General features: G+C 39.4%; 1 protein-coding gene across 4 annotated transcripts; it reads right to left on the bottom strand.

The window, feature by feature from the left end:
- Positions 1–455: 455 nt before the first annotated feature.
- Positions 456–22,459, bottom strand: trim46b (tripartite motif containing 46b). 4 transcript variants are annotated; one of them, XM_038279292.1, is made up of 13 exons: positions 22,338–22,458; positions 22,066–22,228; positions 18,412–18,673; positions 18,132–18,321; positions 17,430–17,628; positions 15,920–16,066; positions 14,585–14,680; positions 13,628–13,881; positions 12,493–12,614; positions 12,024–12,362; positions 4,955–5,184; positions 3,554–3,621; positions 456–2,291 (listed from the first exon to the last, which is right to left on the bottom strand). In XM_038279292.1, the coding sequence occupies exons 2-13, from the start codon at positions 22,156–22,158 to the stop codon at positions 1,844–1,846; spliced, it is 2,448 nt and encodes an 815-aa protein (XP_038135220.1). In that variant the 5' UTR covers positions 22,159–22,228; positions 22,338–22,458; the 3' UTR covers positions 456–1,843. The 4 variants fall into 4 exon arrangements, with proteins under 4 accessions (XP_038135220.1, XP_038135219.1, XP_038135221.1 ...); XM_038279291.1 differs by having other exon boundaries at positions 22,066–22,459; XM_038279293.1 differs by lacking the exons at positions 22,066–22,228; positions 22,338–22,458 and adding an exon at positions 21,399–21,482.
- Between the last annotated feature and the right edge of the window lie 1,182 nt (positions 22,460–23,641).

Genomic DNA, 23,641 nt, shown 5'->3' with positions numbered 1-23,641 from the left:
GTCTTAATTTTGTGGGCTTGTTCTTAAATAAATACTTTGATCCAGCTGTCTAACCTAATTCACTCCCAAGAATAGTAAACGCAAATGTAAAGATATTTATAATGGTATTACGTATCAAATTCCCATTAACATGTTTTAGTTAATGTTAACACAAATCTATAAAATAAACTTTACATGATCCATATGCATCATTTCAATATCGCTTATTTGTTTAAAATACATAATTGTCAGGTGTGTATATATAAATATATATATATATATATATATATATATATATATATATATATATATATATATATATATATATATATAATATACTTACTCAAAATGAATACTAATGGATGTATCTAATTCAATTACATAAAGTCTATTCTTTGAATTGCATAATAATCAGGTTTACCTTTATGTTATTCAGACATTAAACTTTATATATTTGAAAAAAAATACAATCGGCATATATTTTGACTAAGTATAGTTTAATAATACTAAATACAAATAAACCAGATGATCATGCATTTCAAATAAATAAGCTTTAATAAGCAAATGATGTACATTATGTAATGTTTATTTAATATATTTGCGTTAAAATTATCTTTTAATTAAAAGTTCATGGAATTTAAAATTTAATTAATCTTATACTCTTGGAGAAATATTTTTTGTGAGTCTATGGTCTAAGGTATTGAGGATGTCTATAATGCTGTGGGTATGTTTCTCTTCCATACAGTCTAGGGGCACTCAGACTGCATAGCAGTATAGAATTATGGAAAAAGCAGAATATTTTAAAACATAAATCTGCTGCCCGCTATCAGGAAGTTAACAATGAGTCATCGTTGGGATCTTTCAATAGAATAGTCACCCAAAGCATGTTACTTAATTAACTGAAATTATTCCCCAGCCCTAAATCTTACAAAATCATTAAAAGTCTGTGGGATGAGCAGAAGAGAAGATGGTATTGTAGATAGCCAAAGGCTCTGGATGATTTAGAGAAACTGCTCAAAGAGGAATGGTCAGAAATCTGCCTTGACTGGCATCTTGGGTAATACTTTATAACTGCCATCTATTCGCAATCAATCAAAAGTGGGTAATTATCCAAAGTCTGCAGCGGAGTAAAATGCAATGGAGTCCCAACCAGCAACAGAAACAGGGGAATCAACTGCCAATTTACTGCACATGCAAAAAAAAAAAAAAAGAAACTGTAAAAAAACCTAGAGAACAAACCCCATTCCTCATTTAATTTTGGGCCTGAGCAACTGCCCATATGAGTTATCGAAAACCATCACTGACTAAATGGTTAACGAAAGGAGGCTGTACAACTTAAATATAACATTATCGGGTTTGTTTAAACACCGAGTATTTGAAAAATAAAGTCGTACTTTTGAAGGTTTTTCATGCATCCTTCCCAGGGATGCCAAAAAGTGTTTAGGGTTCTGTATATAACACAAAGGCAGACATTAAGGACATTTGATAAAAGCCTATACATTATAGAGAAAGCTGTGTTTAGTTATTTTCTTTCTTTTTTTTTTTTTTTACATAAGCTTCACAGATGTATAAGTTACATAGCCCGGCTACAAGTGCAAGCTCTGAATAAATAATTACAAACTTAATCCAGTAGTGCCTGGATTAACCAGACACTGCTTAAGCAAGAACTCTTGCAAAACTGCATGTAACAAAATCTAAGAAACATAATTACATTGCATATTTTCTGCTATAGAAACATCTTGTTTTATTAGATAAAATAAAATATAAAACAAAAGAAATCGCTGAGAAGTCTACCTTTTTGCTGTAGCTGAGTAAATACTTGCCAAATACATTCCAGATTACCGTTATCATGTCTGATCAGGGATCAGTTGTTGTTGTTTAAATTGGAGACGCGAGGTTGAATTGTCACCTTCCTGACTGGAGTCTGATCAGCATTGCGATTGGCCACCAGCTCCTGCAACTGCAAGGCTCCTCCGCCGATGAAACAGAAAGCCGGGCACACAGGCCCAGAGCAATCAACGTGACCCTCCCAGAGGGGCCGCAGTGAGTGGGCGTCGTAGAATGTGACCCGCCCCTTCTCAAAGTCAAGGCACACGCCGAGCCTGGGTGGCAGTGGGTAGGTGAGCCCAGTGGGTGAGGAGGCCACATTGTTGTTGGTGAGGGGGTCTCTATTGTTGTTCCCGTGGTTACTGTGGTGGTAGCTGTGCTGGGGCAGGTATATCTTACCCATGCCCATAGTGAGGAAGCAGAAGGGTGGCGCAGAGTCCAGTGCATCCTCTGCTCCACTGTCATGGCCGCTGTCTGGGTCATAGCTGTAAAATAAAAACACATAAACACGCTGATTAAAAGTAATAAACACCTAAGCATGCAAGCTGGTTCTGTTAAAGCCACCTTTAAACCTTTGTGGTTTAAGCCCTGTCTTCCTGGAAGAACCGTTTTAATTTCCCTTTGATGCTTTTAGTTAATACCACGGTATCTCAATGTATTACTCTCTCTAGATCCCTTCCAACATTCTTCTGTTTTGTTGTTGTTGTTGTTTTGAATGAGTCATACAGCAGGGAACTTGGTGTGCTTTAGATAATGATCCTGTTGAAAAACACAAGTGTATTTTGTCCCAAGGTCACAAAACAACGGTTGGACCTTTTTCATTTAAGGTTTTACTGCTGCAGACCAGAAATCATGATTCAATTAATTAAATCAAATTTATGTGGTACTAATGCAGCAAAGCAGTTTCCAACCATCACACAACCACCACCATGCTGAACTGATTTATTGGCTGGGTATAATTCTTTTTTCTAAAATGTCTTTAAGGCAAGATGGAACTTACACCACCCCAAAAGTGCTTATCTCCTAACTCCCCGCCTTACTACTAGAATATCATGAAATAAATCTTTGTTTTTTTGGTTATTGATTTTTTTTTTTCAGTTGATTCTAGTGAAAGCTCCTTCAACCAGTGGCTTAAAAGGGGTATGCAGCCTTTCAAGCCTGCTTGGCTTTGAAAAACTTAAAGCATAGTAAAACTAACACAAAGACAGATTTGAAAGAGAGTTCATGGATAACCTTTTCATTCTCTATTCAACTAATCTGAAATCCCAACACTGGCCTGTTTATGCCCTTTTAATCTTCCAATATCTGTGTTGAACTATTCATCCATCTTTTTTCCTCTGCCATCTGGGGTCAGGTCACAAAGGAAAGGGAAGCCCAGACATTCCTCCTCGAAGCAACCCTACCAAATACATGTTTTTCCCAAACCAGAAACAAATGATCCCTGAATCTAAATCAGGCCTGACCTTGGGGTCCAGAAACCCACCGAGGAGAAGGAAGGTTTTACCTCACTATCTTCAGCTGCCTGGTCTCGATGTAGTAAACTACAGCAGGATGTATACTCTGAAATACCAAAAAATGACCGAGCAGCTCAGATTAGTCACACAGTGTCTTTAGCCTCTCCATCTAATCTGAATTGTTACCCATTTACACCTGACCTGCTTCGCTATGAAAACCAGAAACAAAGACCACACCATAATGCTGCCACCAAGATGTTTGATAGTCTGGGTGGTGTGTTTGTTTTACTCACCGGGGACTGGCCATGTCTTGTGGGAGGTGAAACCACTCCTGCAGTTTGGACTCTAATCCAACTCCTACCTGTTTACCAAGAACAAGATGAACAGGTGTGAATCAGGCAGCCTCTTACATCTTATGAGAGGTTGAGCCTGCCTACGACATTCATTTCAAAAGCAATCTAAGATCAAATAAATCTGCTTAAAAATGCATTGTTTACTTAAAGGTATAGATGACGAACTTTTATTTCCAGGTGGATCATCTAACTAAGTGGTCCTCTGACTGTAATTGTCAATCATTCTGTGATATGTTAAGGTAAGGCCATTCTACGTGCTTGTCTCGTTAGCCATCTTTTTCTGCGTATGCACACTTTCAGCCGCATATAGTGAGCTACTGTTTCAGACAGTGATTGAAGCTCACCTTTCTCACAACGGTTCTTTGAAAATGACTGAGGGTCATAAGAGAAAAAGTGTCTATGAAGTGTATGAGAAGAAAAGAAAGGCCTCAGAAGAGGCAGATACATTCCAAAATGCTTTAAGAAACAACTTTAAGAAATTATGACTAAAAAACATTTGCATGTAGCAGATGTGAGATTTAACTACTGATCATGAAAATAAAAGGGGAAAAAAATTCATCTGATTTAAGCAGTTATTTTAAACATGCAACTATGGGCTGTTGCAGGTTGACAACCACTTGTATGTTCTCATTATCGCCCCCCTGGACTGAAGGTGTAGTGCAGTTTCTCTCAGGCTTATTGTCTCTGCACTTTCAGAGTAAAGAGAAAGCTGACGTGTGAATTACCCTAGGTTCCAATTACTTAGGAAATCCCGGGGCTTTAAATCCCGGTGCTAACAGTGAAAAAGGGGCTAAAATGTTTTAGGGCAGCTTCATTAATGTTTACAGTGGTTGTTTTCATGTTTTTTTTCTGAAAAGATTGTTTATAAAATGTAAACAATGGGATAAGAAATACAATATAAAAAAATTGAATCTATTTATATGATCCACATTTATCCACATCTGTGCAAAAATATCAGTCATCAAATCCTATAATGAAAATCCTGCATTTTTGCTATTGTTACAATGGCAGTTAAGTTTATCCCTTTTTGTTATAACCCAGCAAAATTTGACTTTATTCTCTATTTAGGAGTTTTTTTCAAACGCATGAAAGCAAATACTTTACATAACATAAAATACCTAAGTAATATCACAATATTTTGTGCAGTTTAATGTACAGGACTCTGATCACTGCAAGAGAAAATAAACCAAATATCAGTGCTGCAGTTAAAGTAAATCTTCTTGCCTTTTGATTGTTACTGTTTTTATTTACAGGCTGTATGAGTAAAAGAGATTAATAGTTCCTCAATAAGTTTGCTAACTTTATTTGGTGCAACAAGGAATACAGCTATAGCAAACTTGCCTTTACAAGGTAAGACCCAGGCTCGACTGAGCATGCCCAGTAGTGTCTTCCTTGTGTGATGGCTACATCCCCCACCAGGAGGTCTGACGTGAGGTGGCAGGAAGTGAGGGCGTGGTCGGCAGCCTGCAGCAAGGAGAGGCCAGGGACGCTCCGAGCTCCACGTTGCTCTTTGCTTACCACCAACCGGTCAGCATGGAGACCCCAACGGGAGTCAAGGTAGAAGTTTAGCACTGACAGAGAGGATGAAGTAATGAGGAGAGGAGGACATGGAGAGATCAGGCCGAGATGCATGAGAGAAGACAGAAAGAAACACCAGATTTAGCATTAAAAAGTGACAGGAGAAGTTTGGGGGATAACAGAAGGAAAGTTGTGCATATTTTTTGCCAGATAGGAGAAAAAAAGAAGAGAGCAAACATGCACCTCCTCCCATAGGAGCTGCAAGAGAAAAACACATTGATCTTTACACTGATGACTCAGGGAGTCAAATAAACAGCAGTTACCACCACACAGCTCAGAAAGAACCAAGCCTGGTTGTTGGGCGGATGGCAGGAAGGGAAAACAGCCAACAGGGGGCAGAGGGAATTCACTAGACACACAAATCGACCCTTACAAAGCTTAATCCGACTCATTTTGTTAAGCCCAAGGTCTTAACAAAGTACAAAACTATGCGCTCAGACAATTCTTGGTATGCGAGTTAAAATGGGATGGTCATGTAACAGAGGAAGGCAAAGGGTTGCAGAGAGGAGGAACAGGAATGAGTGAACTTCTTACGTTCTGTGGAAGGCATGTAGGCTGGCAGCGTGGATGTAGCACAGCTCAAGATGACAAGAACAAAGCTGTGAAATGGAAATAAGTCAGGAAATAAGGAGCGAGACAGTAAGGATGTGTCGGTAGTGACACGATCATTACAGAAAAAGGGAGAAAATGGGGGGAAAAGAGAAAAAAGAATGATTTACTTTTTGTGTTTCACATTTTACTGCTACTATAATCAAGCTATACGACTGATAAGGCTTTGTGGATCTTTTATTTACACCATTAGTTACCGAGTGATACTTGAACAAAAAGGAATAGATTTATAGAAGCATAAAGACTTGAAATCAGATCTCTATAAACAAAGAATGTTCTTACAATAAATTATTATAAACTTTTCCAGATTCAAATCATTGGGGGTTATAAAACTTATTTTTATTTGCTTACATGCCAGAAATATATTTTTTTTATTTTAAACTAAAAAAAAATTCACTTTCAGTAAATTAAAGAAACTAAGATGACCTTTATTTCTAAAAGCTCGGGTGATGATGTATATGTGGATTGCTTTTAAGGTACCATAAACTAGCGGTGTCCCAATGGAAAAATCTAATTATATAATCCAAGAGTTCTGGAATCAAAATCTCAAACAAACAAATCAAATTCTTTAGAACAATTTCCAGTTGTCAAAATGTGCAATATTTATCTGTTTCCATTATTATGAGAGAATGTCCAGCTGTCTTTCTGGCTGAACGTTCTACTTAGGGCAAATGATTCTGTGTTTCACATATGAAACCCTTTTTGTGTTAAAGGTGCATATCTACTGCGGTAATGAGGTATCAATATCCACAGTAAAACCACTGACATACTGAGATGGCTTTAAAACCATCCACTGGGGAAAAAGCAATTAATCGAAGAAGCAACTTTAAAAAACAGATTCTAGTTTGCTAATAGAGATGGGGACAAAGACCTAATCTCTGACAAGTGTCCCATGGTTTTTAAAAACTAAAAATGGACTTTAAAAAAGGTAGAAGACACTTTACCATGTAAGGCAGGAAATTAAAGCTGGGACACAAAGGTGTCTTCCAAATGAACTATGACCCATAACATGTCACTAAATCATGTGACAAATGGCTAAAAGAGAATAAATACCAGTTGTAGTGCTCTGCAAATACTTGGACACACCCTTTGCTAGGTGTGTCACGGAATGGAACATGAACAAAAGCTGTGTGACCTGTGTACACAGTAGAATCTACCCTTCGTACTACTCACTTGACTTCATTTTATTGTGTTTCACGTTTGTTGAGTGATGACAACATGAAAAGTGTCTGATTTTATGGCAGTGCCCTCTTAATGAAGAGAATTAAAACCAATCCATCCTTCCGTCATCAGGGAATAAAACCAAACAACCTTCAAAGGACCTAAGTGGCCAAATAAAAGGGTGCGGCTTAATAAATAACAGTTTATTCGTGTTTTTCACATAATGAAATCTTTTAATATAGTGAATTATTAAACAAAGAGGACTATGTTGTTATGATTAACTTAGTTGTTTATATCTGATAGCTGTCATGTTTATTTGTAGTTTTTTTCGACCCACATGCATAATCACAGACAGAACTAGTGAGTTTCAACATTTTATTTACAAAAGCCACAAGAATCTGGATGCTGAGAACTGCAAGAAACCAGTTCAAGTTTCTGGGTAGTTTGAGGGGAAAAAGAAGACTCAGGAAGGAGTTGCTTGATGAAAACTGATGACTGATTGAGGTAGCCTTGTTCTGTAGGGGTTTGATTCATTGGGTTTTGTAGACTGTATCCCAGAAGTCCAGGGGAATGTTAGTGAGATGTAAGAGTGTTGGTACTTCCAAGAGACATTGTGCTGCAAAGCGTGAAGGCAGGTAATGAAGACTGAGAACTGGTGCACACATGTAAGACCTTTTCCATGCCGACTGGAGACAGACTTAGGTTCACTGGTTGTCTGGAATAATAACAGAGTTCACACTAAAGATTTAAATATAAGAAAAATTTTAATGAGAAAGATATTCCTGGTTTGGGTCTTTGGCTGAAATACCATCAGTGTTAATCATCAGGTGAATAGAGATGATCCTTCGTCTATTTATATACACTCTAGTCATCTTGACTGAGAAATGACTCAGGTGTGCATCAACACAGGTCAATCCAGCCACCAGCAAAGATCCTCTCTGTGTCAGGAAGCTCCAAATAACAGCAAAACCCCAGAAACCCTAACATTAACCCCCCTTTCAAGGACTGCGACTGCTAGAAGAGGAAGAGTGAGATGACCAGAAGTCCCAAACACGGTCAGAGTCCAAAAAAAAAAAAAAAAACAATGCTCAAAGACCGTTCCTAAGATCCACAACTCTCCGTATTCACCAGATACCGAAAACCCCATCCTTGGCAAAAAGCATCCAAAATCCTTCACACAGTGAAGACTGGGTGTCTGTTTATGTCGTGGGTGGAGGGGGGCTGAAAGGAGTGCAAAGAGGACTAGACCTGACAGGCCTGATCAGAGAGATGTGAAAAAATAGCACAAAAAAATTATCTGGCAGTTTGAGGCAAACCACAGACCGATTGAGCACTGCCTGGATTTCAAATAGAGCTTTGAATCTGGAACAGAGTTTGCGATTACAAGCCTTTAGGTTAATGTCCCATGTTGATTGGCAAACCTTTTGTACAGGTTAGTACTGGGGAGCTGGAATCCTTCTCTAATCGGCCAGATGCCGATTTTTTTCCACTGACCGTATTAAGGCAGAAACCTTCCGGGTTCAAGACCCGTCTGATGTAGTGTTTGACATAGGTAACTGCAATGTCCTGCTCATCAGATGGAAACAGGGGAGGTTGGGGTCAAAGAGAGGACTCAGGGGGAAGAGGGGAAGAAAAACTAAACCGAGAGCAGTCTTCGCTAGCCTGGGAGCCATTCCGAACTTAGTCCCACAACGTTTGAGGTCGGGAAGTTCGGTCTGGCATTGCTCAATAGTAGCGCGAGTATGCTCGCACAATATCTGGCGGGCAAATGAAATTGTCAGGGCGGGCTTTATACGATGATGGACAGATGATCAACAGTAACGTAATCAACCACGTCACCCAAGCATGCTTGGGTGACAACAACAATGGCTGCCGCTGGAGAGTTGAGGTGAGTAGATTCTGCTATTAGGTCTGTTCTAGAAGATATCGACAGCAAATTAATTTTAAAAGAGGAACAGAGAAACGCAATCAAGGCTCATCTTCTTATTCTAGGTGTGCAACTGCACGCTTTGATTTTTGTTGACAACAACTATGCCTCGCTTAACATACGTCACGCACTCTGTTGCTCTTATTGGTTGTAGGTCTATCCAATTGAGTGCAGGGGCATTTTTTTTCCTGGTTCGTTCAAAACACGCCCCATAATCACAGCTCTATGGAGCAGTATCAGACTCATATTCTGACTAGAATTGAGTAGGACTACGTCAGGCTAAGTCTTCGCCACTAAAGAAGTACAAAAATCATTCTAGACCCTGGAAATAAATTGCTGACCCCTGTACAAACATGCTTAGTCAGGAGCTGAGATGTCTCAAGGGAGGCTGGAATTCGGGGAAGAGGGATGAGGTGGCAGGCTTTGGAGAAGCGGTCAATTATAGTGAGGATGGGGGTGAAACCCTTAGATGGAGGTAGTCCTTTACTGAAATCCAAGCCTATATGGGACCATACGTGTTTAGGGATATGCAATGGTTGAAGAAGACCACTGTGAGGCTGGTGACTAGCTTTGCCTTCTTTACCTATGTGCCTTCAAAGGGAAAAGACAGTACATGGATTAAGTTTATATCATCAGAGGGACTTTAAGAAAAGACGACACCCACTTCTAAACCAGATGCATCAACTTCAGGGAAAACCATTTCTCTGGCTGAAACAGATGAGGGCCTTGGCAAAACTTTTCTTGAGCTCCAAAAAGTGCTTTCGGCTTCAGGTGACTGTATGAAAGGTATTTTGGAGAATGTAGGGCTAGTGAGGGGTTGAGCTGTTTGACTGTAGTTTTTAATGAATCTGAGATAGAAGTTTGGCAAATCCTAAAAAAAACATTGTAGCTGCTTGCGAGTTGAGCGAGTAAGCCAATTGAGAATGGCTTGAATCTTCTATGGATTTGTTTTCCCCTACCTGCTCAGAGAGTGTGTCACAAATAGGTGACTGGTGTGTTATGAAACTCACACTTCTTGGCTTTGATAAAGAAGAGGCAGACTGTAGACAGTTTGACAGACAGTGGTTACTGCATGACTTAACTCTATTGTCTTTCCAGTGCTGGTTAGAATTTTGAAGGGTGTGCCAATAGTACCCTAAAACAATGGGAGATGGGAGTGAGGAGTAAAAAGGAACAATCATTTCCTCAATATGATTGCCTGACACAAAGTTTTACTGTCTCTCGTCAGTGCGTGATTTCATGCAAAGAACTTCCATCTAGAGCCGAGACATGAAGTTGTTCAAGTAGGTGATAAGTAATTGTTCAGCTAAATTGTTATCCATAAGGCTTTGTTCACAACCAGAAACGATTACAGCAAAAGAGGGACTGATTTAGTAGGAGAGAGCAGGGTAATGTCATGAGAAAGCATCGGTTCCTAAAACTTCCCTTTTTGCTGCTTTGGGAAGGAAGAAATTCAGTGACCAATCTCACTACATTACAGGCAGAGCCCAGTTTTCTTCTGACGTTGCTGTTCTTCAGGTGAAAACCGGGTACAGCCAATCTGCATTGGTTCCTCTAGATCTGGCCTAAAAGAATCAGAAGCCAGTGAACAATCTGGAAGATGAGATTCGGGAAGAGGTAAATGATTTTGTTGTTTTCCAGATTCTCTCCTGAAATCTGTTGCCAAAGCGAATAGCCGGAGAGATTAATTCCTCTAGAGTTTTAGACTCCTTTCTGAACACTACTTCATCCTTAAGTCTTTTGTCCAAGGCTTAAAAAAGAGCACCCTTTAAAGCTTCAAGGTTCAAGGCTGAAGAGGCTGCCAGAGTTCAAAACTCAATGGCAGAGTCTGATATCGGGTGGTTACACTGTTTAAATTCCACATCTTACAGAAAATATCTGAAACTGACTCAGTATTTCCAAATATCTGTTTGAATTCAGCGGTAAACTGGAAAATTTAAGCAAATTGGAATTGAAACTCACCCCAAATCTTGCTTCAGCCTACTGCAGGGCTTGATCTCTTTTGGGTGTTGGCAAAATACAAATGTGAAGTTGAGGGATGAGTTAGCTCAGTATCCTGCAGAAGTGATTCTGTAAAGCAGCACCTGAAACATGTCTGTAAACTGCTCTAAACCCCTTTGCTGTGCAGCAAAAAAGTGGATTAACTGATCGTGATGATGAAAAATTCATGTTCAGTGCAAGAGGGCGAGGGAGTTTCTGCCGGGCCAGACTTGCCAGAGGATTTTGTGATGTTGTTTGTCACTTTTTTGAGCCACATGCAGAATTATGTACAGAACCAGTGAATTTTAAAGATTTATTTACAAACGTAAAAACAAAAATCTGGAAGCGGCGGACTGCAGGAACTCAGTTGAACTTTCTGATTGGTCTGAGGGGAGAACGCATAGTGAAGGAGTTGGTTAATGACAATTGATGACTGATTGATTTCCTAACTGGCGAACTGAAGGGGAGGTAGCATGGATCTGTAGGGGTTTTATGCAGCTGGCTTTGCAGACTGGACCCCAAAGGTCCAGGAGTAAGATCCAGGAGTGTTGGTACTTGCAAGAGACGTTGTGCTAGAGACCAGGCAGGCCGGTGAAGAAGACTTAGAAATTGTGCACGCAGGTAAGACCTTTTCCATGAACATCAGAGAACTAGTTGTCTGGAACCATAACAGAGTCCACATTAAAGTAATTCACAATAAGACACATTTTTGTGACTTTAATGTGGTAAAAACAAGAAGGAGCAAAAACAAAGCAAAAAAAGGACTGATCATCAGGTAGAGAGAGAAATTATCCTTTGCCTCCTTAAATACATGTAAGTCATCTTGAATGAGAGCTCATTCACACCAGAAAAACGCCAGAGATCTCACAATAGCTTGTAAAGGCCCAAGATTAAGTTCCCAGAGAATGACAACTGGAAAAAAAAAGAACAATTTTATAAAGAAATGAATGCCAGGTGGAAAGAATCTTTGTTTTTAAAGTTTATCTCTATCTGCCTTAGGTCAGGAGCAGTTTATTACAAGGCTTGTGAATTTTGGAATGTTGTAGCTCATACCATAGATCCATTCATATGTGGTGACCGTTAAAGAACAAATCGTTTGTAAATAAACTGGTTTTGTATTAGTGTTGCTTCAAGGCAAGATAAGTGTTTTCTCACCTGGTGCAGGTGGGGTGTGCAGGTACACCTCCTCACTGTACTCTCCATAACCCGCCTTGTTGCAGCCTCTCACGCGGAGCACGTACACGCTGTCCATCTCCAACCTGTCGATCACGGCGCTGGTTCCGTTCACCTCATCCAGCCGCTGCCAGCCCCATCTGGCGGCAGAGAGCCCCCCTCTTATCCCACCCCTGGAAGCACCTCCAGGCACCACGCCTCGGCGGCGATACTCTACAGAATAGTGCCAGGCGGGCACAGACTCTTGAGGCAGACGCCAGCACAGGAAGAGCTGGTCGTACGCCAGAGAGCGCTGGGTGTCGATCACAGGAGCCAGAGGAGCTGCAACGAGAGCATGTTCAGTGTTCACTATTGTTCATTTTTACTCAGTTTAATTAATCCCTTTATCTTTGTCTGTTTTATTTTCTGTCCATGTGTCTTCACCCTTTTCCTTTCACGTCTTTTTTCTCACCCTGGATGAAGTTCAGCTCTGTCAGGAGTTTGAGTTCTTTGGAAACATCCAGCTGGAAGTGTCTGAAGGACGGATCAGCGGCCAAAGTGAAATGCTGAAGATTCTCAATCGCTTTGCTCAACCTGTTTCAGTTCAAAATTAAAAATAAACACAGAGTTAGTGGAGGAGCAGAGTTTATACAATTCTTTCAGCAAGAGGGATTAAAGGGATACAAATAATGTTGAAGTTATTTAATACAAGTCAAGACCGCAGCCATTATGGATTTTTATATCTCCTAACAAATCTGTTAAACCGAGCCAAAAAAACAGCTCATTAGTTCTAGGAAAGACATTAGTGTCAAGTTGGTGCAAACTTATTTATCCATGCTGAATTTGGTCTTCTGGGTTATATTTATAAGAAAGTATGACTTAAACGGAGAGGAGATGAACATTAAGGATTGTTTAGATGTGGAAATACATTTTTAAATTGGTTTTCTTAGCAGAAAACATCTTGAGACTTTTTTATAAAGAGCAATCACATTAATAAGGGCAACAGTGTTTTTATCAATCATTACTGCAAAGATTGGTTGACCCATTGGTTGACCCAATGATAATTCGAGGCATGTGCTTGCTAGTTTTCCTTTGCTGAGCGTAAACACTCCAGTATTTCATATCCAGTTTCATTCATTCAGTGTACCTTCACTGCTCTCTCTGTATGCGTTTAAAACTCGAGTAATGCAGACAGTCTGTAGAGTGACATTTGAAAGACGTCAGCAGGACACGCATATACATTTGATAGTTGTTCCCCCAAAGGAGCAGAAGAGCAGGAAGGATGGTCTTGCACATGTGCAGTTATTCAAAATTCAAAGTTGAATCGGAGATACGTCTATTGGGATTTTGTCATTTTGTGACATAGCGGTCTAATCTCAGTCTGGTGCTCCTGGGATTCATTCATAAAAAGTTTGGCTGGAGAGCTGATATTTAAAGTAATCTGCTTTTTGATTCTAGAGTTATGTAAGCTAAATAATTTATAAATGGCCTTTTGCTCTGGTACTGTAGGTAGGAAATGCTTCTCGTAAAGGGTTTCTAATGTTTTTTCCAGTATACATGAAGGGTTGGATCTGAGTGTAACACCAAAGGTCAACAAAAGAGAAAACCTGTTATGAGTTTGACGAGCAGCCTGCACAAAACAGGGCTGGTCAGTTTCTTTCAGCAGCTCCTGAGTGAAAGCCATGAGCCCTGCGTGTTCCATCAAGCCGCGTCTCTCCGCCACCTGAGCAGACAGCGCCTCTCCTCGTTTCTGCCGCGCCGCCTCCAGAGCCTGGGTGAGCGAGGCGTGGCGCTCAGCTAGGGCAGCCGTCAGATCCCTGATGCTCTGGGCAAGCTGCTCTCTGGCTGATACGCTGTTCACCTAGTGATGAAAAACATAGAGGATCTAAAATGTCTCTCAAATATAGGTTTATCAACAGCCCCTTTTTTATATTGAAAATGTACTTTATTAAAAAAAAGTAGAGTAGTTAACTTTATAAAAAAGACTTAATGCAATATAGCCAATACAAAGTTTATCTTAAAACATATATAACCAATTTATTTTGATATTCATAAATAACCACAACAACAATACAATTAATTAGCTGACAGTTCTGAGGGACTGAGAGTACTGTAGGTTTACTGCTACTTAGTGATACTCCAGCAGTTCCTAAGCAGCCGGGATCCTAAGACCTTTGGTTGAACTAGAAAGTAAAGTCCTATAAAGTCCACTATATGGTCCCAAAAATGTGCATTTGCTCTTGGGAGCAGGTACAGAGTTGTGCATGTACTTTTTTTTATTTTTATTTTTTTAAGTGGAGAGGATGGGTCTTTTAAAAAATTTCGAAAATCCTCCACAATACCTTTAACAAAATTATAATTTTCCAAACCTTCAGTTTGTAAGATTGAGTTCCAACAAAGTTATTTAAGGAAGTATTCATACTGATTCATACTCAGACTCAACTTTATCCCTTGGGATTACTCCTTCAGGGAAACTCTTGGAAAAGTCAAATTAGCAAAACACTGTTTCTTTAAACTATAGTTAACTATAGTTTAGAGAACCACACTACTAGTGTTGTAATCACCTCAGTCTGAGTGATGGCGCTCTCTAGCTGGGTGATCTGAGCCAGAACTGTGTCCTGGCTGGACAGGATGTAGTTCATCTCTTTAGTTATCTTCTCCTGTAAACATAAAGAAGCAATAAAGCAACAGAGTTTCTGCTTGATAACAGCAAAAAAACGTGACCTTGATAAAGACATAGAAAAACAAATAAAAATGAAGTTATAAAATAGCAAATTTCAAAATATATAATATATAAATATATGTTTTAGATGTGCAAGATAAATATTTAATCTTTAAAGACGAGTAAAGCTGTTTCGTTCATCGTCAGATTGGTGACAGATTTCCGCCCTGGGGTGCAAATATTTTTGCTCATAGACTCTTGTTAAAAAATGTGCACTCTCAGTAGCTCCTTTTCAATGCAAAAGATAGGACCATCCTGGGGAGCAGCTCTTTGGCACCCAGAGCTAAGAGCAACTTTATTTGCACACAACCTCCCGCCACAGAGCTGACGTGACAGTCGTCTGTTATAAAGTGCAGCTGATTCGCAGGTTTATATGATTATTTAGCTATCATGTAAACACATCGGTGTGATACTTTAGTATACATTTGGTTGGTTTTTGGTATATGTCTATTTTGAAGTTATAGCCCCCCTTGGAGACAACTCCACCAGCCACCACTGAATGAAGGTAAGAGGAAAGTAAGAAAGAACAAATGCAGACGAGGTTAAAAGATAAGAACGAAGGAGGGATAGAAGATGGCAAAATTATTAAAAAAGAGGAAATAAAGAAGAAAAGAACTAAAGATACAAAAACAGAAGCGCAAATGGGTGGAGGTAAGAATGGATGCCATACGGCAGGGATAAAAGCCTGACCAAAAGAGGACAGGAAGGAAAAACGCACACAAGAAAGGAGAAAGGAAAGGGAGAAAATAAGAAGGACAAAAAATTGAGAAAATACAAAAGAAAGAAAAGACTCAACATTTATTGATTGAGAGAGGATCCACTGAATGGCAATTTTTAACATACTTATAGAGCTGGAAAAAATATCTATAATTTTATTAATCTAATGTAAGAGAAACTAACATCCAAATTCAGCCCAGTGCTGCAGTATAATTTTCAGTATAAATAACTTACATGAAATACTTTTTAAATAGTACTTTTTACTTCATCATAATCATACTAAAGATATTAATGAAGGTACAAGCTTGAATAATATATTTCTAAAGTGATTAAGAAAAAAATAACTTTTTTTAGATACAGTTTGCAAGAAAAGGTCCTCTCGTCTTTAAAATAGTTAAGCTCAAAAGAAAGAAAGCGAGCTTCAGTCAAAGCTTTCACAAAACGTATAGTTGTAAAACACCTTGAGGGCTTGATAAGCCTGTGCCACCGGGAGGATTTTGTGTCCAGTGTGGATGCGTCGCAGTTTGCAGAGTGGACAGAGCAGCCGCTGGCAGGACCTGCAATAAAACTGCAGCTTCTCCTGGTCGTGCTCCGTGCAGGTCAGAACCTGAGGGGAAAAAATGAAAAATAAATCTGGGGTAAGACTTTATACCACTGTATTATTATCACTAGAACAGAACAGAATAGAATAGAATAGAATAGAATAGAATAGAATAGAATAGAATAGAATAGAATAGAATAGAATAGAATAGAATAGAATAGAATAGAATAGAATAATTTGAATACAATGATTTTTAAGTCATAGAGAGAAATTAAATAAAATTTCTGTGATTTACATTTTTCTAACTTTCTTATTTACAAACAGTAACAGTTACAAGTTACACATTTTTTGTAATTTTGAAAGACAGAGAAAAATCTATAATTAAAATAGTTGAAATGCACAACTAGTTTTGCGCGATAGTTTTGGAGCAACCGGAGTAAAACTCAGAATGTCAAAGGTTATTACTTTGTTATAGAACACAGTCCATGTAATGGTACTCAACAGTTAGAAGAGGTGTAACTTTTTTTGCGATTGTTAAATTATCGTCATATTTCTCTAACACAGAGGACAACTTTGGATAATTTTTAAATAGAAAAACAAAAATGCAAACAAAAGAATATAGGTACAAAAAAAAATATGAAAAGAATATAAATCTATGTTTAGCTCATAAATGGTTCAGACAGCAGAATGCATTTGGAGAGTGAAGGTACTAGCGCTGTACTCAAGATCACACCAACCAAGACCAAGGAGTACAGAGACCTTAATGGTCTTGACATTCTAGTGGTATGTTGTTAAAAAAAGCCGTCAATAGCTTTAATACAAACAAGCTTTATGGTATATTATACAAATTAAATATAACATGTGTACCCTTGGACAACAATCTGTTCCACTTGAACTTGTTCATAAAACCTCACATACTTTATTGCTTTAATGGACATTTTATGTGATGCAGCAAAACAAACATATGCGTAATTATCACTCAAATTCTAAAAGGTATTCTGTGCTTTTCTTATTTTCTGTTTACTATAATAGCCTACAATACAAAAAGTAAAGTTAAAAAAAGGTTTTAGGTTTTTACTTCTAACAACTTCATTTACCATACCGTACCTAAGAAACTGAAATAAAAGATAACTGCAAGCACACCAAAACATGGCAAAGGATCACAAGAGTTACCATAGAGACCCTACATCTCATTTGGAATGTAAAACTAAGACTTGACATTTCCCTAATACTTATCATCCCACAGCGAAACAAGGTGGTGGCAATATTGTGCTAAGTCAAGCAGGTCCAGGATGATGAGGATATAACTGGAGCTAAATAAATAAATAAATCCTGATAGAAAGCAAGATAAGAGGCTGCAAAACACTAGAAGTTTGTATTTGCAGCACATTGTATGCAGAGGAGCATAAGCAAAAAGGGTTTTTTTTACCTTTGGTCTGAAATTAAGTGTTGGCTGGATGTGCTCATGCTGCGCTCGCGGTGTTCCCCAAGGATGATAGAGCTTAAAACACTCATTGCAGAAATTTGACCGGCAATCAGCACAGCCCTTGGTGGCCTCCAGAGTTTGAGGAGGCTTACAGAACTGGCACATCACAGCAACACTGCCCAGGCTCACGGTGTGTCTGTACCTGATGGGGGAGTGCAAAGAAAGCAATAAATAAAATCCGGGAATCTTGTTAGCCTCTCTTTAAAGTGCAACTGAACCCAACAAATGTTAAAAGTGAGGAGTAAGCTTCTGTAGAAAGACTCAATCATTAAGTGTAGCCACAGTACAGCACGTTGCAGTGCACACTGTGCAGGATTTTGTAACAATTCAGCTGCAGCTAAATAATGAGATCTGGGCATGAACCCACATCTCTGTATTTTAGCACCAAGTTGTCTTATTGTACTCTTGATAGTTATCCTATGTAAGGCATATGTGTCAAATTGATATATCTGGCCCTCAAGAGCCAAATATGGCATATGATGTCATTAAATAGTGGAATATATTATTTTTGTGGCAAAACTGCAAAAAATGGGAGCTAAGTTATAATACAAAAGCAGTGTGCTCATTGTAAGTGAAGTAAGTATTGAGTGGTGCAGAATAGGAAATAAAATTAGCAACATGTCATGATTATTATGTGACATCTACCTCTCCACTATGCGCTCCAATGTGAGATTGCGGAGACAGTCAGTCAGGCCCTTCTCTCCCAGCTCAACATCTCGGCCACAGGGGACGCAGGGAAACATCATCACAAGAGGAGGACCCTCCTTGCGGCGGCGCCCTGGATATGTTCCATGTCCAGGAGAACGAGGCATGGATGGTGAAGGCGGATGGGGACCTCAAGCCGAGACAAACAACCAGTTAAAGTTAAGCAAAAGTATATAAACAAGAAGATTTTTTTCAACGGATGATGAGGCAAATTTCCTACCTGATCGTAGGACTCGGTCGAAGGGCCGCTGTTCGTGTTTGGGAGTGGGCCTGCGTGCTTGACGAGGAGAGCGTGTGTTAGGTGTGGAGGCAGGAGAGTTGGGCTCTGGGGGAAGCTCAGGAGGAGGGTAGCCGTTAGCCACCAAGACCTCGGAGGCACACAACAGGCAGACGCTGTGCTGGCACGGCAGAACCACCGGCTGCTTGACAATCTCCTTACACACAGGACAATGCAACTCATGCTCCAGACTCTTCATGTTAGACTGCAGGGAGAGAGGACAAATTATTATTATTATCTCAGAATTTTAACAAGATGCTTAGAAAGGCCAAAAATGAACAATGGGAAGAGAAAATAAATAATGGGAACATGGTTTAAACTCAAAACATGTTCACCTCTATAGTCAATTACTGAGGTCTGGGAATAAAAATGGCAGCTAAGTAAAGATGTTCCAGAGAGGTGACATAGGCAACCAACCTTGTTAATTATAGATAAAGATCAAACATTAAATATTCAGCCTCCGCATTCCTTACATAACAGTAGCCTGCATCTTTGGCCAAAATTCAAAATATGCTTTATTTAACAATTATTGAGCCTTATCATTATTTTGCCACACATGCAAATGTGGTTTATTATTTACAACTTATAATCACCCAACGGTCTACTCATACTGTGGCTGTCCAGAGCTATAAATTAAGTTATTTCATCCCCCAACTTTCATCATGACCTGATCCTTCATCTTTTATCCCTTGACCCTTCTTTCCTCATCCTTAAATCATTTTCCCTCCTCCTTTCTTATCTCTCACACCTACCTTCTTCATTCAGCATCATTCCCTCCCTCACCCTTCCATATTCCATTTATCATGTTCCTGATCTGTCACCCATTACTTTCCTTATGACTACTGATCCTTAATTTCGAACCCATACCTCCACCATCTTTTTTTATTCAACATTTATTCCTAAACTACCACCATCTTCCTGTAGCATCCTTCACCCTACCAACTACCTCCCTCATCTCATGTTTCACTCATTTTATCTCCTTTTTCATTCCTACAGGGTGTCATCACACAATCTTTCTTCATTGCCCACATTTTTTTCACCCTTTACCTCATTATCCCTTGTTGATGCACCGATCCGACACCTGAATCCCATATCGGCTCTGATATTTACTAATTAGCCGGATGGGATAGCGGTGATTTCATATCGGATATAGGAGATCGAATCCAGTGCACTTTACAAGGAACTGTTATCTTTCTTTTTGCTGCTTCCTCAAGAAATAATAAAAAGTACATTTATATCAGTTTTAATTTGCTTTTTCAAAGCAAACAACCCCATGCAAGCACATCAATGCAGATCTGTCTGTTCCATATCGACTCTAAGCAATGTCAAAGCCAAAACATTCACTCACACTGCCAGATTCAATTCAATTCAATTCAGTTTATTTATATAGCGCCAATTCACAACACATATCATCTCAAGGCACTTTACAGTTCACCAGATCATACAGTCAAATTGATTCAAAGTTTCCTATCTAAGGAAAACCAGTTGATTGCATCCACTCATTGACTCAAATGTAATCCCTCACACTAAGCATGCTTGTAGCGACAGTGGAGAGGAAAAACTCCCTTTTAACAGGAAGGAACCTCCAGCAGAAACAGGCTCAGTGTGAGCGGACATCTACCGAGGTCGATTGGGGTTCAAGGAGACAGAAGCAGAGATACAAAAAAAGCAGCTGTAAAAGGCGGCCCGGGCCAGGAAACACACAGCCAGGCAGACGAGCTCCGAGCCAGCTCCCATGTCCGAGGATAAAGAGAGCACATCCAGCCAGTCACGTTCAGAGAAACAGGACTACACTGGAAAACAGGCCGATCTCCAGCATCTATAAACAAAGGTGTTGATGGCAGCTGCACAGCTCATATTTCTCTCCAGGATGGTGTCACATGTATGGTTGATTCATTTAACAGTTGTTTTGGATGTATCGGAGAACTGCCAATACGTTCAGCCCAGTTATCGGTATCGGGCTGGATCTGAAAAAAACTGGATCAGTGCACCTCTAGTATCCCTCATCCAAACCTTCATCCTCACATCCATTTGGCCTGCTGGCTCTCTATCTTTAAGGTCATTATCTAGCACAGAAAACTGATGATCTGAGAAAGAACCTCCATTTTCCATTTGACACACATTTACTTCTCTGAAAATGTATGATTTAAACTGTCACCAGTGTGGTTCTAGCTAAAGACAGCTCTCCTGATGATTTCTTACTTGCAGCCTTTACTGCATTTTCAGTTTGCATTTTGCAGGACATTGTAGCTTTTGGTTTCCTCTCTCTCTCTCTCTCTCTTATCTGTTCATTGGATGCCCTTGACACACAACCTCAACCCAAAAGCAAAACTGTTGCAGCTCTTGCTGCTGCCACCTCACTCATTATGAATTAACCTCAAGCTAAAGACAGGAATGTCTGAATCTGCTGCGTAGGAGAATTAGAAAAGGTTGTCACTGCTGTGATGTGATGGAGGAAAACAGGACAGCTTATCTCAGCAACCAGAAGTGGTGAAAGGAAATCATGTTTAATATAGCAGGGTAACAAAAAAAAACTAGTGTTGCGTCCGAGTGATAGCACCGGCATCTTTCTAGAAATAAAAGAATAGATCATGCCAGCACATTGGTTGATGATAACCAGCCTTTACACCTGCAAAGGGAAAGAAAGCTAAGCAAGCGCACACACAAAAAGCGCAAAGCTGGAATCAATAAAGGAATCGGAATAAATCACTTTATCCTTCAGTCCACCTTTCTTGCCATTCTCCAATGCCAGCTCCGGCCTGTCTGCCACATACTCCCGGATTCACATTTCAGGCCACTGCCATGTTTTCATCCAGGCTACAGATCCCACTGCAAACTGGAACCCCTGTGCATCCTTCTTAAAACGGCCAGTGCGTGTTGCTGCTGCTGCTGCTGGTGGTGGTCAGGGCGTTAAAGCAGCGCATCCTTACCTTCACCTGGAATCTGGGCGCCATGACGGCAGGACTATACTTGCATAGTCAGTTCCTCCACCCGCATGAAGAGAGGCAGCTCTCTTGGAAAGCAGGGGAGGGGTTTAAGGCGTTACATCGCCACGGAGGAGGTGTGAAAAAGCCCCAATGCAAGCACATCAATGCAGATCTATGTGTTCTATATCTACTCTTTTTTTTTTTTTTTTTTTTTTTTTTTTTTTTTTATCTTATTGCGCTCCGACCATCGCTCTTGAAACTGAGCGTTTCTGGAGGAAAAAGCCTCCATGCCCGTTGTTGCCTCTATCCTCAGCATCAAACCGGAATCCTGGCTGCATCCCGTCTCCATGGAAACAAACGGAGCCACCGTAATAAAATGTGTGATTTTAGTCACCATTTTATGTTTGAAAAAAATTTCTGACAAGAACAATCACGCTCCCCCAGGTATCTTCACCTCAGGTGAAAATAACAGCAATTAATTAATTAATTAATTAAAACGTGGCGATTCTCCATAGCATTGCGCTTTTTAACAAATAATATATTTCAATAGGATTGAAAATTACGCGATGGATGTTTTTTTTTCTTTTTTCTGTTTTTTTCACATGCAATCAACAGAAAGCATATGTGTTTAATCCAAAGACACATCCGAAATAACCTTAAAGACACTCACGCTGATCCGAGCTAAGGCTTCCATCGCTGATGGGGCTGTTTTCACATCCATCTCTGCCACATGAAGAAAATAGCTGCCTCCCGCTTTCATCATCTGGATACCAGTCGAACCAGACCGCTGATCTTATAGTGCATCTTATTTACATCAATATATTGGAATATCCCTTCCGAAAAAAAAGAAGCTCATCAACCTTCCTAAAATAAAATATTGTAGTTGTTTTTCCTTAAGACGCTCAAAGCAGATATACAATAAAAAATAGGCATATGATAAACCATCATATCATGATGCGTTTAGACGAAAAAAAAGGAAAATACTGCCTATATGTAATATATCGCCTAGGAGAAGCAGCAGATGCCTGTAGCTTTATTCCTCACCCAGACATCCCGCCCCTCATCCTAACCCCTCCCGCACCGGATGCTATAAGTGATGTGACAAATAGGGGGGTGGGGGGCATATTGGGCCATTACGTATGTTCACGGGCGGTTCTAGACAGGGTCCAACGGGGGCCAGGGTCCCTGTAGATCAAGTCCTTGCCCCTGTTATGGCCCCTGTATTGAAGACATAATACTCAAAGAAATTCTAATGATGATATGCATTGAAACAGACATGGTTACTGACAGATCCTTTGGATCTATTTTATTTTTTTCTTTACAAATTCTGTTTTATTAACTGTTAAAAAACATAGCATAAGTGGTATTGAGATAGGATCCCAGTTTTCATCTGCTAAATTTTTTTTCCAAAACAAATGTAAAAAAAAAAAAGCTCTACTTTTTACAACAGTTTTTCTTAAATTCTAATTCAGATTTTATAGAAAACTGTAATTTCAACTTAAATTAAGTAAAAAATAAAGTAAAATTCTAAATTCTGAATGTATATTGACCTATTAAGACATTTAGAATTTTAATGAAACCTTATTGAATAGAAATTTCACTTAATGCAGTTATCTTAATTTATTTGAATCCCTTGGCCTGTTTTTTTATTTCATGCTTTTCTGTGCCCCCATGAAAACACACTGGCCCTCTCCTGGCTCCCCTGGTACATTTGTTCTAGAACCGCCACTGCGTATGTTGTTTCTATTTAGATTGATATGTGTTTGTTTACTGATTAGTGAAGTATTGTTAATAATTTCAGCTATGCTTGAATAGAAAATTGTAAATTCACACTGGTAATTAAAATCCTACAAAACTGAAGAAAGTGATAAGAAATAAACATTTACTAAATGATAATTTAGTAAAATAAAATATTGATTTTGAACTTTTATTTGAAAAATTACTCTAAAAAACAAAAAACTGTCCCAGAAAAATTAAAGTACAGTGCTCTTAAACAGTTCACTAACATATCTGTCAGCAGGTGCAGAAGTCTTATTGAACATTTACTAATTTCCAGAGTACAAAACGAATTGTCATAGGCCCAATCCCAAACTGGGTCCCTATACTAACCCTAGCACTCACCCTCCGTTCACGCAGAGGGTCCACCACATTAAGTGCCATCCCAAACCACATCCATCCATTCATTATCTGACAAGCTTAATCCCAAGTGGGGTCATGAGGGGTGCTGGTGCCTATCTCCAGCTGTC

Source organism: Cyprinodon tularosa, unplaced genomic scaffold, assembly GCF_016077235.1.
Source record: "Cyprinodon tularosa strain WSP-4 unplaced genomic scaffold, ASM1607723v1 ctg15, whole genome shotgun sequence".
In the NCBI taxonomy this organism is placed as follows: Eukaryota; Metazoa; Chordata; class Actinopteri; order Cyprinodontiformes; family Cyprinodontidae; genus Cyprinodon; species Cyprinodon tularosa.
This window is presented reverse-complemented; position numbering and strand designations above follow the sequence as displayed.

Coding starts and splice junctions, on each gene's coding strand:
- trim46b (XM_038279291.1), bottom strand. CDS start 22,158: ATGATGAAAGCGGGAGGCAGCTATTTTCTTCATGTGGCAGAGATGGAT. Junction 18,322..18,411: donor CGACCGAGTCCTACGATCAG/GTAGGAAATTTG, acceptor TCTCGGCTTGAG/GTCCCCATCCGCCTTCACCA. Junction 16,067..17,429: donor CACTTAATTTCAGACCAAAG/GTAAAAAAAACC, acceptor TTTTCCCCTCAG/GTTCTGACCTGCACGGAGCA.